This window comes from Thermobia domestica, chromosome 3 (genome assembly GCF_964235325.1).
Source record: "Thermobia domestica chromosome 3, izTheDome1.hap1.1, whole genome shotgun sequence".
Taxonomy (NCBI): Eukaryota; Metazoa; Arthropoda; class Insecta; order Zygentoma; family Lepismatidae; genus Thermobia; species Thermobia domestica.
In genome coordinates, this window is record NC_137456.1 from 163,803,574 (window position 1) to 163,822,651 (window position 19,078).

Consider the following 19,078-nt stretch of genomic DNA (forward strand, 5'->3'; position numbering starts at 1 on the left):
TTTGATTTAAAATATAATTTTTTGTTGGATGCTACCAAATAGGCTTCGAGCATTCTTGGTACACATTGTGATTATTGATTGTTTTATTTTATTGTAAATACTTGTTTATTTAATTTTTAAGCTTGCTGTTACTAATTTTAAAATGTTACTGTCAATTTACAAAACAAATTTTATTAAAACGAGTCGATGAATTAAAGCTTTCCGGGACACTAAATAAATCACTGGGCAGAAAATGCTTTAAATTCTGTATACATGCAGATTTTTATCTGTTTCTTAACATTGATCGGGTGATGACTACTACTAAAAAAAATGTCTTTGTAAACAGTAAAAGCCGAGAAATGTAAAGAGGAATTAATTTGACGATTTAAAACAATTTTAAGTGTTGTTTAAGCGAACGGTTTGGGTACAAAACCTCGCGGCCAGAACCTCGCGGCGACAACCTCGCGGACCAAAACCTCGCCTGGCCAAAACCTCGCCTCCCAAAACCTCGCGGCCCAAAATCTCGCCAGGTCGAAACCTCGCCTGGCCAAAACCTCGCCTCCCAAAACCTCGCGGCCCAAAATCTCGCCAGGCCGAAACCTCGCCTGGCCAAAACCTCGCCTCCCAAAACCTCGCGGCCCAAAATCTCGCCAGGTCGAAACCTCGCCTGGCCAAAACCTCGCCTCCCAAAACCTCGCGGCCCAAAATCTCGCCAGGCCGAAACCTCGCCTGGTCAAAACCTCGCCGCCCAAAACCTCGCGGGACAAAATCTCGCCAGGCCAAAACCCCGCCTGGCCAAAACCTCGCCGCCCAAAACCTCGCGGGTCAAAATCTCGCCGGGCCAAAACCTCGCACCCCAAAATATCGCCATACCCAAAATCTCGCCTGAACAAAATGTAAATGTTCCAACAGATGATAAGGATAACGGTATAAAAGACGCTGTTTCAGAAGAAGTATCACGGGTATTTGACCAAGTCCCGCGATACCATATGAAAATTCTATTTCTGTATTAGAGGATTTCAATGTGAAGGTAGGGCGACTGGATGGTTTTAAACTGGTTATAGGGAAAGAAAGTCTGGATAAGGAAAGTAATGACAACTAACGAGGTTAGTTTCGTGAAATTTGGAACATCCAAAAACTTAAAATTTTAACAAAAATCTAATAATATTTATGAAAGTATGAAATAATATATGTTTTTACGATATCCCTTGATTATGTCCTATAGGTTAAAGGAGACGTAGATGACCAGGATGAAGGAAATGATCGAATAAAGAAAGTGGGAGGAAACGGGAATAACCTGAGAAAGCCCACGCACACGATGTTTTGTATATTATTATTATTATTATTATTATTATTATTATTATTATTATTATTATTATTATTATTATTATTATTATTATTATTATTATTATTTGTAATGTGGAATTGCATATTAGGAAACACATTGGGTAAATTTTAAAGAAAAGTTTCATTCGCGGCGAGGTTTTGTCCCGGCGAGATTTTGGGCAGCGAGGTTTTGGCCCGGCGAGATTTTGTCCCGCGAGGTTTTGGGCGGCGAGGTTTTAGCCACGCGAGGTTTTGGGCGGCGAGGTTTTGGCCACGCGAGGTTTTGGCCCGGCGAGATTTTGTCCCGCGAGGTTTTGGGCGGCGAGGTTTTGACCACGCGAGGTTTTGGGCGGCGAGGTTTTGGCCCGGCGAGATTTTGTCCCGCGAGGTTTTGGCCGGCGAGATTTTGGGCGGCGATGTTTCGGCCGCGAGATTTTGTCCGTATACCTAAGCGAACTACTGTGAAATATTCCTTTCGAGCAGTAAATTAATATAGCTGGTAAGATGGGTTTATGCAATATCGTTGAGATATATCTTAATATGAATTGCTAAGAGCCTAGTCCCGCCTACTTTTGTATCCTAGATGATTTCCAATGTTGAAAAGAGAGGGAAATTTTAAATTTATTAGTTTATGTTTGTATGAAATAACTATTTAACAAATATGACTTTTCTGAATCTAGAAGGCTAGTATTACAGCTTATGTTCAAACTACGAGATGGATATTTTCGGAAATTTTCAGATACCTATTCTTAGCCATTATTATATAAAGCTTCGCAGTCATGTACCAATACGTCCCTGTCTTAAAGTAATGAATGAGTTAAAATATTATAAATGACTGAAGTATATACGTCGAATTCTTGATATTAAATGAAATAATTTAGGTATTTGTTGTAGGAAGCACAATTGTGCTAAGATAACTGATATATCCTATAATCCGGATCGTTTGAAAGCAGACAGCTGTAGCATTGCGTTTGTATCCAGGTGTTGGAAATAAACATTGTCTTTGGAGCTAAGATTTGGATTTTGTATGATTACTGTAATGTTTATTAAATGCTGTGAATCTGCTTCCCCGCATGATATCCGGACCTGCTCAACTGCTGCTAAACGAAAGTCCGAAAGTACAATTTTATAAAACAAGTTAAGATTTTCTTAGGGCAATGAATGACAGTTATAGTTATAGTAAAAAGGGTATTATATTGAGCGTTTCAAAACTAACCTCACAAAAGTAAAGTTTATATTGGACTGGTAAAAATGTTAATCGGATGTTGTTGCGGAGTATGTCAAACAATATCTCCCTGTCGATGTTTGTATGTTACAAAATTTCACCGAATTTTATCTATCAGTTGAAAAGTTACAATGGTGTTTTAAGCTAACTTAGATATAGTTCCAGGATGGCGCCAAGAAGACAAAACACGTTCACAAACCACTTTGTCCACTGTAAAGTATAATTAAGTGTCATAATTCTATTTTATCCTGTATAAATTGGAGCCCAATAGGGACTACTGTGTTTATATGTATTAGTAATCCTTGTGTAACAAATTCAGCATTGTAACATCACCTTCATAGGCAATATTACATTGCCAAAATAGTTACACAAGATTTACTATTATATATTTAGTACTTTGATCAATCTTGCTATTAATACACGAGGAAAATGTTGTTTAAAAGTACGCTTCCCACTTGGGACAGGCCCATATGACCACGGACTGTGTAAAGGTAAAGAACCACATCTTCGAGATCTCAACACTAGAGGAGCTAGAGCTGACGTGGTCAGCATCTACTGTAGCTCCTACTGCGACTATCCCCACCTTTCAGATTTCCCTACATACCAATTTGTCAGATATTGAAAACCTCTAAACTACATTTTGACAAATATAGAACAAGAAGAAATACCTTGTAGACATACAGTATACATATAACGGAGAGATAGAACAAATAAATCCCACCGTGTGCATTTGAAAATCAAAATACGATCAAATATGGGAATCAAATATGAACGAGCCTTGTGTTGATTGGCACGCTATATTTTTCTGCATAGTCTCTGCCTTTACATTTTCCCCAACGTTTCGGTACGCTTTTGATGCCGTTATCGTAGAATGAAGCTGAGCGGATAGTCAACCAGTTGCACACGAAGGTTTCCACTTGCTCTCTGATCGCAAATCGTTCGCCCCCAAGTGCTTCTTTGAGGGGTTCAAACAGGTGAAAATCGCATGGCGATAGGTCTGAGTTGTACGGTTGCGGAAGCGTTTCCCAGTGCATTTCCAACAGTTTCTGCTGCGTAATACCTGTTATGTAGGGTCTGGCGTTGTCGTGGATGACTAACACTTGGCTGATGGGACAGCCACGTATTTTGCATCGATACTGCAACTTAACTTAATTCAGGAGTCCGCAGTAGTAAGTTGCGTTGATGGCCGGACGTTTGTGTAAGAAATCCACCAGTAGGACCCCCCCTCCAGTCCCAAAACACCGTGGTCAACATCTTCCCCTCAGACAACCGAACGTTGTTTTCCCGGGGTTTCCTTTGTCTTTCCTCCGTCACTCCATGCTGGCACCTTTGGATGCTGGGGTGTAATGATGCACCTATGTCTCGTCACAGGGAATGATGCGATACAAAAACGCTTCCCCTTCTATGTAAAAACGAGTGTGAAGCACTCGAGCAATGTGAACTCATTCAGCTTTTAAATCATCATTCAGCAGCATGTAAACCCACCGAGCTGTGATTTTGCGGAAGCCCAACTGCTTTGTGATGATTGATTGGACACTTCAATACCTCACACTAACTTCTGCCGCAATTTGACACAAAGTGACGTGTAGATCCGTTCGACAAGCTCACGAACACGTGCCATGTTGTCACACTGGTGCAAGGACGATGGGGTGAACTTCATTTGCAACACGTTCACGGCCTTGCTTGAATTCCTTGCATCACACCTTCACTCTTTCCCACGAAAGGATATCATTCGCAAACTGGGCCTGCAGTCTGCGGCAAATACCGGACGGTTTGACATTTTCCTGGGTGAGGAACTTGATAATTATGCGTTGAAAAACAGACATTGGCATACTCTTCTCACTCATCTTGAGGGCTAGTAAACAAAGCATGCGACAAGCCGGCTTTTCTGGTTCCTACTCTCGGCAGCCCTACCTACCGGCTACACCTCCCAAATCACACCAGTTATCCTTTTCCCACGCTTAGCCAATCAAGGCTCGTTTTTATTTGGTTCCCTACGGATATGATAATATTTTTAATGTAACTATTTAAGTTGTTTTGAACGGTTTGTCAACGGAGTGTAGAAAGAGAAAATTGTAAAAGAATACTGTAAAGACAGGCCCACTCTTGTTTCTCTATTAGCCATTTTGAGTATCACAACGGAAAATCCAGAGTACTTAGATTATTGTTGGTATAGAGTTCAAAAGGAAAGAAAAAAATACTAGAACAATGAAAACATTACCCAGAAAAAGAATCTACTGGCAGATCTGTGTAAATCATAAATATAAAATTGAATAAATATATTTGATATAAGAAAGTAACACGATATATGGAGAACGGTGGGGTGGTTGGAAGGTGATAAAGAATACAGTGGTTAAACTAATCAAATAATAAAAAAATATAGAAGTTACACGTATATACGTATAATAAGTGAATAAATAAAATAAAAGTAATCCATTAATAACAATAATATCTAGGTAATAATAATAATTAAGCATAAGAAGAATGATGATGGTGATAATGTTCAGGCTCGCTACCGTCTCTTTACTATTTTAATTAGTTAAAAGCAAAAGGAAAAGAAAGAAATACTACATTGAATTGCTATGAACTTTTGGTGGTCGGAACCGGAACCACCTTCCGAATCTTTTAGTTAGGAGTGGATTAAGGGTTTGGTAAATTTGAGATACGGAAGTAAAGAATAGAACGTGTAAACATAGAGTAGTAAGAATAGGATAGTAAACAAAAAGAAAAATGTATGTCACGACATATAATTATGTTGAATTCTTCTGTTTATTAATATTCTCATTTGCCATATCTTTATGGCGCGGGAAAACAACAGTATATAAGTTGGCATATTTGAACAGTTTTAAGAGGCCGCGGTGGCTCAATGGTAGAGCGTTCACCTCTGGTGCATGGGGTTCCGGGTTCAAACCCTGCTCCCGCCAAATGAACTTTGTGGTGGACAAACACCATGTGCGTGGGTTTTCTCGGGGTTCTCCCGTTTCCTCCCACTTTCTTCATTCCACCATTTCATTCATTTCTCATAATCACCGTCTCCTTTAGCCTAACCGGCATAACCGTGGGACGTAAAACTGACAGATTTCATTTCATTTCATTTCTGAACAGTTGTATAGAATAAACTAAAAAAGTTTCATAACCGTATGGTATTGAATCTTAATATTTATTTGCATTTATTTTATTAAATCTTAAGATTTATTTTTTAAAAAACATAAAACTTTATTTTAATCGTAAACATGAAGTTTTACTTGGGAAAATCGCAGCCTAATTTGAGAATTCTTTGTACCTGAATGCTGAATTAATTACTTAATTCTCCATATTTTGAGATGTTGCTTTGTGTTATATATATTTTAACTTTTGAGTAAATTGGAAAAGAAAATTCTTCATTCCATGCAATGCAACGCAATACCATATAACAAATATGCTTTTCTTGACACCTGCAATTACATTATCGAACTTCTACTACTCATATAGTCTTCTGTGATCCACTCCCAATCCATTATACCTAATAACTCAATCTCGATGGAGGTGGGGCTTACAATTATCTTCCCCCAAGCCGCTCATATATATATAGTATGTGTTTAAAATACAAGGGGAAATATGATCGAAATGGAAATTTGATAGATGAATGGATTTCTCAATTCAATACCCGAATTTCGTTTCAGTAAATTAAGAATATCAATACACGAAACCTACCCTGCAAGAACATTCAGCACATGGATCTCGAGGATCGGGGAAAACTTCCCCATTCATTCGCTGCCAGCCTTCAAAAAAGCAGTGATGACATTCTGAACAGCAACCATCTGCAGATTGGCCAGGATACATGCACGTCGCATTGGGGCAGGTTTTTTCTTGACACACTACTTCAGGATATTTACATGTGCATTCTTCACATGGTTGACCTGGTTTTCTAACAGTCTCTCCATTAGGTAATGATATACCATGAATATAACATTCTGTGAGAAAGGAACAAAAGTTTTTCTTTTTATACTTATTCATATTTTGTAGATTATATTAAGTACTCTCATAATCATTACCTAATAATTACTACAGAGAATAAATAAATTTGAATCATTGAAGAAAAGACATGAATGAGAAAGTAATATAATTTGAAAGAATAAATCCCAATTAAATAAAAATGAAAATTGTCCTTCTTTGGTACAAGAATTTCCATAGTGTCTCCAAGCTTCTAATTGTTTGTATTTAGTCAATAATTAGTTGACAGTATAACTATTTAATATTAATAAACAACATATTGTATTGTAGACATTTTAAGCAAACTAAAGCATCCAGATAAAACAAAATCTTGTAGGCGCATCAGAGAGGTATTGTAAAACTTATAATTTCTGTATCTAATTCGTCTCTCTCGCAACAGTTAATTCTCCCGTGAGTGCATCATGAATCTGACTCTATAATTGTGAAAGACTCGAGTTCAGGAGCGTCAATTGTGCGCCAAATTCCTCAGATACATACAAATGTTCAATGTTGTTTCAAAGTGCGAATTGCAGACATTGCACACCAGCCTCCGATCTCTTGATTGCGATGAAATGATTGATAAATTCTATAGCGATTATGTGCTGAGCAATACTTATTATAAAAGATATAAATGTCCTGCTAGATGTAACCACACTTTATCAGTCCTTAAACACAGCAAGGGGATCCAGCAACCCCTTTGCAATTGTTTCAAGGAGCCACGTTTAATAACATCTGGAGTTTCTGAACACATGCCATTCTGCAAGGCTTCATTTGTGGACAGTATAACACACATTAAAAGAACCTACATGACACATTTGCTTCTTGTATTACTTTACTTAGTAGGTCTCCTGATCATCCCTATTTGACTATAGGCGCACGTGATTGCTACAGGTGTATAAACGAGCGGGGTTCTGTTTTTGTGTTTGTAACTGATCGTATTTTACAAGATTTTTTCCTCAACCCTTGTAAATGCTCTCTGCAAAATACGCTAATGAAAGGAAGCCATCATGAGAGATGTACTGCTTTCCTCAATGAAAGCGGTTGTACATACTTCTCCATTGCTGTGAGTTTTTAAGAGAATAAACTTTGCAAAACTCATGTACACTCATGTCCAAAATGATTGTCGTATATCTATAACTGTCTTCTTGTAACAATATAATTTGATAATAATTTTGCAGGGTAATTTTAATATTGATACTATGTGTATAATCGGGAAATGTATATTTGTGGTAAATTTCATAAGAAAAGAATTATAAATACGAAAATTAGAATGAGTAAAACAAAATGTTACTAAATGGACAAGAAAGTTTTATTGTTCTTATTTACTGCTCTTTTGACATGAAATTTTCCACATACATGTCTTTGCCCATTATATACATAATAACATTGTAAGAAATACCGGGCGAATTCGTTATCAAATTATATTCCTAGAACAACATATTTATAGATATGCGACAATAATTTTGGACATGAGTGTACATATAGTTATTACCATCTTCTCATGGCAGAAAACACTTTTTTTCTCCGTACTGACACATACTTTAAAATATACTGCAACACATTAACGAGGAATTATCTACAGCGTTATTCGTATCTATGCACGTTTGTGGATAGTAATCGAAGATAGGATGGATTTCCGTACACCACTCAGTAATTACCCATATGCAGTGTATTTTGTTTGTTAAGAAGATCATAGTTTGCATATAGAAAGTGCATATAATGCATGCAGTCATATACGAAAATACGAATATCAAGTGAAGCAACGATATGCAAGTATATGTTAAATATATTTATATTGCGTTTCACAAAATATACATACACAATACTGAAAATAACAAAGAAGATACAGTAAAAAAATATTGCACATTTTTTTAGGATAAATACTGTTTATGAATACAACTGTTTTTAATTGCATATATTTTCTTGAGCTGAATATTTGAAAGTAATCGTATAATTTAGATATAAAACACAAAAATATTAAAATATTGTTTCAAACTGTCAAACATTAAATATCAATTAATTAGAACTACTTCAGAAATGTTGTCTTAACTATGATGTTTCCTCACTTATTTGTACCTAAGTATTTTGAGTTACATATATACTACTATATATACTTATAAATATGATAAATATATTTAATATTACTATTTATTTGTATAAGAAGATAACGTATAGTAATATACTGTATATGTGTTTTTTTATTTGTGACATATAATAACACTTTCAATTTCATTAATTTCAACCAAACTATTTGACTTATAACTAATCAAACTATTTGAATTACAACTAACAGGCAAAATAATTTAGCCTATAACTTACTATAACATTCAAAGCAACAATTTCCTTGTAACCGAAGCGGAAATTTACAATTAACTTCAGGACAAATTATTGCCGTGCAGGAAACTGATCCATTATTGCAAATACAACCCTGACAAGGATCATACGGATCTATGAAATCCTGTTCATTTAAGTAAGTCTTTCCATGATATGAACAACCTAAAAAGAATGTATCTTTTAATATCAATTTAAAGGAAACACAGTGAATCAAAATATCATATACATATACACTTCGATTGTTTTCAACATGTTGATTTCTCATATTTACAAGCATGAATCTTAGTTTTTAGATTATACAAAAATTGTTTAAATAGGATTCTTCAAAGCAGATAATCACATTTTAACGAATATAGATATTTCATACTAATAAGTCAAAATTTACAGATTCAATTATATTTTTGTATGAAAACACTGTATATTTAGAAAATTAAGAACTCATGTCTCATATATATATATATATATATATATATATATATATATATATATATATATATATATATATATATGTCTTTATTTATTTCATGAAATAAATATGGAAGGTCACAGTTTTGCCAATAAGAGGAAAATGTTTTAATAAAATGAGTTTTTTATTAAAACATTTTCCTCCGAAATGAGGTTTTTCCTAGATGCCTCTGAATAATCGTCGCTGGAGTCAGTACTTTGGTAAATTTTTATCTTGCTTCGAGAACAGACTTTTACCAAATTTCATAAAAGTCGTTCAAAAAAGAGTTCACCCCCCCCCCCCCCCTGCAATGCGTTTTCTGTAGGCGATTTTAGATATAAAATTGCCTAAAATCGAGTTCTAACATCTCCCATCCGAAAACATATTTTTTCCAAATTTGATAAAAATCGTTTTAACTGTTTTCCGATTAGTTTACAATCAATGAAAAATTTAATGTTTTACATTGAAGTATAAAATTTGAATGACAAACGCTTCTAAATTGACTAAATTCACAAAATCGAGACCTAGCTAAATATCTTTCTGGAACTCGAAAAATTTCACGAAAGTTATTAGAGAACATTTTCAAATTATTAGAGGAATTTGAAATAAGACAGTTTTAAAAAATAGTAAAGTTTTAAAGTAAATACTTCTACAGAAGCTGTGATTTTCCATAATGTTTAGACATATTTAAATTACTCACTCAGACTTTCTTTTAATTCTTAGAGTCGTTTCCATGATATATAATTCAGGCACATCCGAAATAAGTTTCTCTACAAACACCGTAAATGAATTTTTCTAAGTTAAGAATGAGCAAAACGCTAACTTAACTTTCTCATATCTAAATATGGTTTCTATAAAACTTGATGAAAATGTTTCAGGAGTTTTAAGATATAAATGAGATAAATAAGTTTCTGTACAGATTCAGCTAAATAGACTTTTTTAAGTTAAGATCTAGTTAAAAATAGTTTATCGTATTCGAACGGGTTTTCATTTAATTTACGGAAACCATACAGGGTGTTTTCAAGTTACGTTAGGCTCCTCCAACTTTTTTGGCTAATGCGCCCAAGTAAGGTTTTTCAATGCCGAGAAAACAAACTTTACAAATTTTATATTAAAAGAAACATATAATTGAGGTACCCCGAAAAGAAGTTTTCTACATTCGTTTCATGAATTTTCACAAATAAGACTTGGTTAATTTATTTTCTCGTGCCCAGAAACAGGTTTTTAACTATAAAAATTGTCAGGACCACTTTCAAGATACTTACTATCATTCAAGTATTCAATCAGAAATTGTTCGATTTAGATTTAAGGATATGCTCTAACATTATGTTGGTTTTTTAAAGACAATATTAAATAAAAAACAAAATGTTTCAAAATTGAGATCAAGCATTTCTGAAAATGTCTATGTCCACATTTGAAAACCAATTTGTCAAGTTTGAATATGTAATTTGAATCTGAATGCCACTCATTCTAGCTTTGGAACTTATTTTATAAAATAACAGACAAATTCTGACCAAAGCATATATTAACTAATAAATAATAGCGTTACAGTTTCGGCAAATTAACTTTGCCTTCATCAGACAGATAATGTGTCTGATGAAGGCAAAGTTAATTTGCCGAAACTGTAACGCTATTATTTATTAGTTAATATATGCTTTGGTCAGAATTTGTCTGTTATTTTGTAATTTGAATGTTTTCAAAACCTAATTTATTATTATATAAATACGCTTATATAAAAGTAGAAACTAATTATAGATAACGTTTTATGTAAAGAATTATCATCGTAAAGGCAGCGTAAATTTTAAACTTTAAAATCATAATCAGTGTTAATTATATGATTAATACCCTACTTATAAAAGATTTTTTAAGAAGTTGATATTACTTTGTTTGAAAAAGTAAGCAATCTAACTAGCTACCTGCATCGGTAGATAGCTGTACAAATATAGAGATCCCATTATGTACGTTTTAACAATAAGTGTAAATAACTATGCCAGTTTCCAGTGCTTTCGAAGCATAATTTTACTAAACTACTGAAAAACTTTATTTTTTTATGCTGAGAATACATAGAAACACATATTTAAATGCAAATATACAATACTTTTCAAACACAGAATATAAATAGAAATTCAAATATAAATATAACTATCCCCTACCATCACAACTATCACAACACTGCAACACCATTGGATGTGAACAACTGGTAGGCTCACATTGTTTTGTCCAGCACTGCACAGATCCATCCATACATGAACATTCTTGACATTCATCACTAGGATGTGGGAAAATTTGTTTGTTCAAGTACTTCCGTCCCTCAAATTGACAGTCCAAACTGATAGGGCAGAATGGACAGCAAATGTGTGGATATACCTCAGGATTCTCACAATGAACAGGAGGGCAAACAATAGTGTTGCAAGTAACACTACCATTCTGAGAGAAAAACAATACATCCTGAATCAGTTAACGTTCTTTAAACATAGTCTATATATGTCTTCGTTAAAAACACTGGAGATGTAAAATAACAAAAATCAATCTTACCTATATTTCTTGATTATTTCGTCTGCATTTCGACTGAATTCAACAGAATTAGGCACGAAGTAATAAAGAAATTTTAAAAGAGTCCAGAGAGCAGAGTAGAAAGTAGAAGTTCTTAATTAAACATTATCTACGCAATTCTCATAATAATCCTTGTTTTTAAACTGTTACGATAGGTAAAGATGGCTTAAGTATTGAGTAGAAGTAGCCAAAATTCAAACTTTTTCGAATCTTTCTGTCGATATGTCGACAAACCTGACAATCAGATCCTTGTTGGCAGATCAATTTGAAAAGACCTGGGTTCGATTTCTGGCCAAAATTCATGTGGTTCGGATAGAATTAAAACGGTTGCTGTAGTGTTTCAAATATTAGCCCGATAGCAATAGTTTCCCTCGTCCATTTATGAGTTATCAACCGTGATATTATTAACATTCATGGATACCAAAAAAGTGTAATGTCATAGTGTGCGCTGAGAGGAAGCAAGGAACTGGAATGTGTGAGGATCATGATATGTTCTTTACTTATGCTTCGAGTTTTCTGTGGTATTTACTAGAAAATAAGAATAAGGAGAACAAGCAATATATAAATATTAACATATCTCTAGGAAAGCTATGTGAACTCAAAGATTTCAAAAGTTGCTGACCCACAAGGACATCATCAAAATTTTATATTGAGTTCTAAAGAGAGAAAAAGCCGAAACTGGCGAAAGGCACTAAAGTGTCAATTCCTATTATTGATCTAAGTTTTGTCGGAAGGTTTCGAAAAGTGAAAAATTGAAGTATCGAAACAGAATCCCCTTTTCACGCACTCAACTAAACAGAAAAAATATGATATTTAAAGACACTGTGAGAGAAAAGGGCCCGCTTCTGTTCGACATTGGCCTTAAATATGAAGTGCCAGAATTTAGTGAGATTTAATGCAAAGAGGTGGGCGGTAATAGAGCCAATGAACAAAATAAAAAAAAATCTTGCTAACGTTAAATGCAGTCAAGGAAACTTAAAGATGATGCACAGTTATACTTCTAAAATGTCTGACTATAATGCAGTTTTGTTTTTCCTGAAGTCTACAGTGGACGAGAAGAGAAAGATAAAAATGATAATGACACCATTCACCGAATCGTCACTTGTTAGGGGCTGAAATCAAGAACAAAAAGACACTCCTCTTGAAAAACTTCATGATTGCTGACCGCTTCAATTTGACTAGCAGCACTGATGTTGGTCCACTCACAGTTATGCTCGAAGAGCCACAGTTTTGTGATCTCTGACAATAAAGTGAGATGATTGACCGAAATACACGGCTCGTGTCAGCTGTACAGGCTCTTCACTGTGCGTGCTCTGTCTTTGAATGCAAGATCAAAACACAGATATATATATTTTAGCACAATCTTCGTCCATTACATCCCTTTCGTTTAGTAGATGGTCAAGCAAACAGGCCAAATATATTGTACGTAATTGCAGAAAAGAAGTTTGGAAACTACGTCCCCTGCGATAACATTCAAGAAGATTCCGGTCAACCTAGTTAAATTGAACTACCATAAACTAAACCAATTAATCCTATCTGTTTGATATGGACTGAGTTCTTAGAAAAGGAAAGTCCCAGCCTATTTAGTATCAATACAACTTGGCTCTATATCGATTGTTCGCAGGGTGTTTACTGTGAATCGACTAATGAAACTATATAGCAACAAGCATTCTATTATCGAGACGAAGATACTGGTAAAGTTCTTTGTGAACCTATACGTTTAAATGTAGTTTGCAATCAGAAGTTATCCAACAACAACAGCAACAGCTCATCAATTTCAATCTGATTCATCCGCAAAGATACCTTCCGTTTAGGTTTATAAACGTCATCGACAGTCTCTCCAGCGACATGTGTTCTTTGTTTATCCGGATAATATTAATAACATAGAAACTGATGAAACACCAGACATCTAGGTGTTCAGATAATTTCAAAATAGCCTCAGTGATCGACTTTGATCATACCTATCTGTCAAGTCTTTCTTCTCTGAGACATATTCCCACTCAACGCTTGAGAGACCTGGCATATCTCAAAGATTTGCCGAAAGTGGAAGTAACCTGCAACATGTAAAGTATCCAAAGTCTTACAGCTTTCGTAGTAGGTTCATGATATCCTAACAACAACAAAAAATAGCTCCAAACGTTGTATCCAAGAAATACTGCAAGGCAGAAAGTCAGAATTATTAAGAATATCCTTTGTCGTTATCTGGATGGGATAGCCACGAATCAGATTCGACGCATATTCACTCTTTTGTGATGAAACCTCAGTAGTACACAATACAGAGTAGTACACCAACCTTGACAATAAAGAGTAGTGAGCTCAGAGGTATGTACAATAAGACAAGAAAGCTGGTAAAAATAATGAAATTTGCTACTTATGGTCATCTTTCGTACCGAGAGAAATAAGGATATGTGGACGTTTTTAATCATGTTTGTATATATATTGCGACGGTATTTTCGCCACGAAGCCAAGAAGGAATATTACACTCGGTTTGCAAAATTCAAATTGATCCGTCATAAGGGTCCAACTGTCACTTGTTCTTATCAACCGACATGAGGAATTCGAAAAGACTGGAATTTCGGCCACCAATATTACTAATTACTCCGCATTAGCAATTACTCCGTTTATTTTTGTTAGGTAAATCGAAGCTTCCAACAAGGATATCCACGTAAGAAATTTTCATAAAGAAAAAACAAGAAATAATTATATAGATGAAATAGTTTTTTTAGAAATATAACATAGCTAACACTGATTTTGATCAAACAAGTTCTTGCATAAACCAGACTTTTTGTTAACAAGAAGGCTCCATACTGTGTTTGTCACCGATTTAATCGGCCTTTAGAGATATATTGTTTACAATTACATACAGTTGTGAACTCCACTAAACTCTAATTTTTGAGACATTAAAGCTTATCTAAATTGCTGTGAAATAAATACGTTATTGGGAAACCTTGTTACAGCCTGCTGCAATAGCTCAGTAGTAAAAAGCTGACTAGTTAAATCATGGGCTCAGATTCAAATTTCAGTCACTGCACAACACAATCTTAATTCGATAGCTAAAATAATTTTTCTTCACAATTTAGTACATTTCTTTGCATATCCACAAAGCTAAAGTGTACCTACTGACCAAAAGTAAAGTACCAGTATATCTACTGATAAAGCGTATAACTTCTCCCTTTATTATTATTATTATTATTATTATTATTATTATTATTATTATTATTATTATTATTATTATTATTATTATTATTATTATTATTATTATTATTACCGCCATTGTTATTATTGTAGTATGTTGTGTAATACAGATAATAAAATTGAGACGTCTACGATAAACACGTCATTCATATGAAAATATGACGGGATGTATAAAGTTTTAATGGGAAGCCTTTATTTTAATTTAAAAAAATACAAATACAAATATAATATAATGTAAATGCAAGCAACAATCCTAGGTAGATTAAATTGGCCCAACACAGGTTCCAATGATGCCACGATAATGAACCTTTGGTTGCTTAACCCGTTAGGTAACCAGTTATAATGGAACTTCCTGTGAATTTTTGACTCGTTCGTTTCGAAGCATTTTCAAGACATGAAAAGAACACACATTAAAATCAGTAACATGAAATATTGTATGGAGTTTCCTTAAGAAATATGAATAATAATCACAAGATCAAATTGTTCGATAGAATCATCAGACAGTGTGTTGTTTTTTTGAGTTTTTTGTATATGCTGTGATTGACTTAGAGTAGTGTTTGAATATATTTATAAGTTAGCAAATAAATAGGTTTGATAAATGATGACTCTTTGTCCTAAGTATATCTATCTATCTGTCTATCTATGACGTTAAGTTATACTGATGCCCATAGAGGATCCCCTAAGATACACCATACAAAGTAAATCGCCTCGAATCTATTTCTCTTCAGATACAATCATTAGGAAAAAGCCTTGCAAAATCCAATTTAAATAAGCTACCTCTAACATACAGACTTGGTAAAAATAACCTGGCCATTTACGCCTCTTCAAAGGACGAACTCTCACAACCATTAGCGGGACAACTTAGTACTTTAACTTAAAACAAGGTTATTAAAGTTACAAAAATAAAAAATAAAATAAAATAGATAATTAAAAAATAAAATAAAAATCAGACGTATTTGTTTTATTTCAGTTTATGAATAAGAATAACGGAATTTTTAAAGAGAGGAAAGTAACGAGGATTTTTTGAAACAAGACTATATGCTGACTGTCACCACAGAAGTCCATTGTTCGTTGTCAAAATCCAGTTGGCAGTCTTCCAGTAGAAGCAGCAGACAGTATTGATTACAGTCACATGTTTTGACTCAATTTGTACATAAAATCGTACGGATTTTCAAAGTTATTGTGTCTATGATGGTGTATTGCATTTTTACATAGCTGTATTATCAAAGACTAATATAACTTAGTGACTTCAGTTGAATAGGCGATAGTTACTTCGTTATATAGTCACGAAAGTGAATGTCAATGTCTGGGTTGTTAACTTTGAGAATAGATTTTATTTTCTGTAGTACTGCCTTCAATTTGCCGGATATGTACACATCAAAAGGGTTAACAAGCTTGGTAAGCTTGGATTTTTTTTAAATATTAATATTTTTATTTTGGGACATCCAATCATGAATGAAAGCAACTGTGAACAGTGTTTAATAAACGAATTTCGGAAAAATTACATTTCTGGAAAATATATAGTTACAGGGCCCGTTTTTTTTTTCATGTATAGTCTGGGTTAAGAGCTATCAAGTGACTTAGACAGATTAACCTGAACTTGTTTCATGCGTAGGGCAATCCTACGCGATGAAGAAACGTTTGAATGCTTTTTATTTAAAGTTGAACAATAAAAAATTGAACAAAAATTAGAGTAATTTGGATCAAACATGACATGCATTGTTTGACATTGTAATTGTACGGCCTTGTTAAAAAATGGCCACTCACTTTTCTTTGATAACTTCTGTATTCTAACCTACAGTTTGAACTAAATCAAATGAATATTGATTTTCTTCGGTCAGTTGACATCTTTATTTAGAGTCAAAGTATTAGAACTTCCTATATATGAATGTCAGAATATAGCCTTTTAAAGTAAGGTAGATGGCCAAGATTCTTTGAACAAGACTGTACACAACAAAGAGTACAAACTTCAGGATGGCAGTACATAAAAAACCCCTCCATCCTAGCAATTTATAGTAAACTCTGCGACGAGTCGAAGATAAGACACCCCACTTGCCTGAGTAAGCATGCTTATACGCTACAAAGTAATGACTTTCTAATTCTACCATACTCTACATTACTCACCTTGTTTTAAATTTTGTTTCTTATTTCGGAAAAGTCTACCGAAGGGAGACAAAATAAAAATATGAAAATACCATTTTAAAAGATATCAAGATAAATTGTTTCTTCCCATTATATATTACACTTTCTTACAATTTAAAAGGAAATCTTACTAAACGTCTGTGAAATTAAGTGAATCTAAATTTTGAAATTATGGATTTAAGATATATTTTATTGATAAATAAGCACAATAAACGAGAAGTTCATACCTTAACGACAGAATTTATTCTTATGATTCTTTGTGATGAATATACAAACGTAGATATACCTTCAATTCAAAGAGTAAAACTCGATATTCAACGTTGGTCTTGGCATTAAGAATTCTTGTACTTAGTATTTGATTTTCAGCATTAATTTTGTATACCTAACAAAATACTGTTTCGTTCTTTATAATTGAAGAGTCCAGGGAAAAAGGGGGGATGTCCACTTTTGGGCAAAATTTAGATTTTCATGCCATCTTGTAGAGCATGCTGAGTAGTTTCATTCAATATATCGAAAAAGAGGAAAAGTTTTACGGTTAGCCTGCTATTGCCGTTTAAAAATCCCTGTAAAGTGGAAGAAGGGGATATCGTCATTACTTACAGTGGAAAAAGGGAGGATGTCCACTTTTGGGCAAAATTTAGATTATCATGCCATCTTATAGAGCACGCTCAGGGCCGAATTTCCCAATAGGCCCGGTAGGCCCGGGCCTATGGGCGCAAGCTCCCAGGGGGCGCACGACCGAGAGAAAAAAATTTAAAAATATCTAGAAATAAAAATAAATAGCCATAACTTAACATATTTTTTGAATTGATTTTAAAAAATCAGGCTAATAAAGCATTCTGATTTTGAAGTTCATTGGAACAAATAATTGTTGGTAAAGTTAAACTATTTTTCAACATTATGCATCAACTTCGTTACAACATTGATCTCAAACACGGGAGAACTGGCTTTTTTTTTTTACTTATTTACTTATTTTTTTACTACTGTTTTTTTATTTGCCCAAATGGCTAAATTGAACAAAACCAAAGTTATTCATCAATCTTTTGTTAATACATTAACGGTATTTTGTTAAGCCCAGAACGAAGTAAATTCCTCAAAAAACTTGAAATGATAAAATTGCATTGTGGAGTGGTGTTTAAGCAATTAACATATAGGCCTGATATAATTATTTAATAAAGGTTTTTAGGAAAGTAACTTTAACCAGACTAGGGGGTGGAAAAAATTATTGGGCCTAGGGGCGCCAAAATGCTAAATCCGGTCCTGAGCACGCTGAGTATTTTCATTCAATATATGAAAAAGGGAGAAAAGGTTTACAGTTAGCCTACTATAGCCGTTTAAAAAATCCTTGTAAAATTGAAGAAGTGGGTATCGTCATCACTTGCAGTGGAAGAAAGGGAACATTCATTTTACTCCTACTTTTCTGTCTTTTCTTTTTTCAATAATATTCAACTGTGTTTATGTCCCAAACTTTTATTAAAATCTAAAAAACAAGCGGCCTTTTAAAACATAACAGAAATTGTTACGAGACTACGACGTTTGGGATTGATGTGAATTTCAACTTTTTAGTTCTGGGTTGAAAATTTGAATATTGAAGTTTTAAGTCGGATTTAAGGTTAGGAAAACGAACACTGCATTTTATACTATATTGCCAGATGTCTATATATAATGCCTCGCACATAAACACGATGAATGAAAATATAATGCTGTAGTTTTGTGTTTCAAGTAAATACCGGAAGCTCAAAGTTGAGCTTCGAGAAGTTGAATACTGCTTCTAATTTAAAAAATGCAACGCGAATATATCTACTTTTGAATAGCTTACACTCAAGAATTCTGAAGAACTACTAATTATGGGTAACAGCGTATTATAGTATCAAGCTATACCAAGATGAAACAGTAATTGAACGTTC

At 34.1% G+C, this 19,078-nt stretch overlaps 1 protein-coding gene across 1 annotated transcript in view; it reads right to left on the minus strand.

Moving 5' to 3' along the window:
• Positions 1-19,078, minus strand: part of LOC145680859 (kielin/chordin-like protein) — a 1,295,905-nt gene that overhangs the window by 143,245 nt on the left and 1,133,582 nt on the right. Inside the window, exons 33-35 of the mRNA XM_081751993.1 lie at positions 11,435-11,708; positions 8,822-8,998; positions 6,224-6,483 (exon numbers count right to left, since the gene is read on the minus strand). Coding sequence (XP_081608119.1) covers positions 6,224-6,483; positions 8,822-8,998; positions 11,435-11,708 — 711 coding nt within the window. The remainder of the gene's footprint in view (positions 1-6,223; positions 6,484-8,821; positions 8,999-11,434; positions 11,709-19,078) is intronic.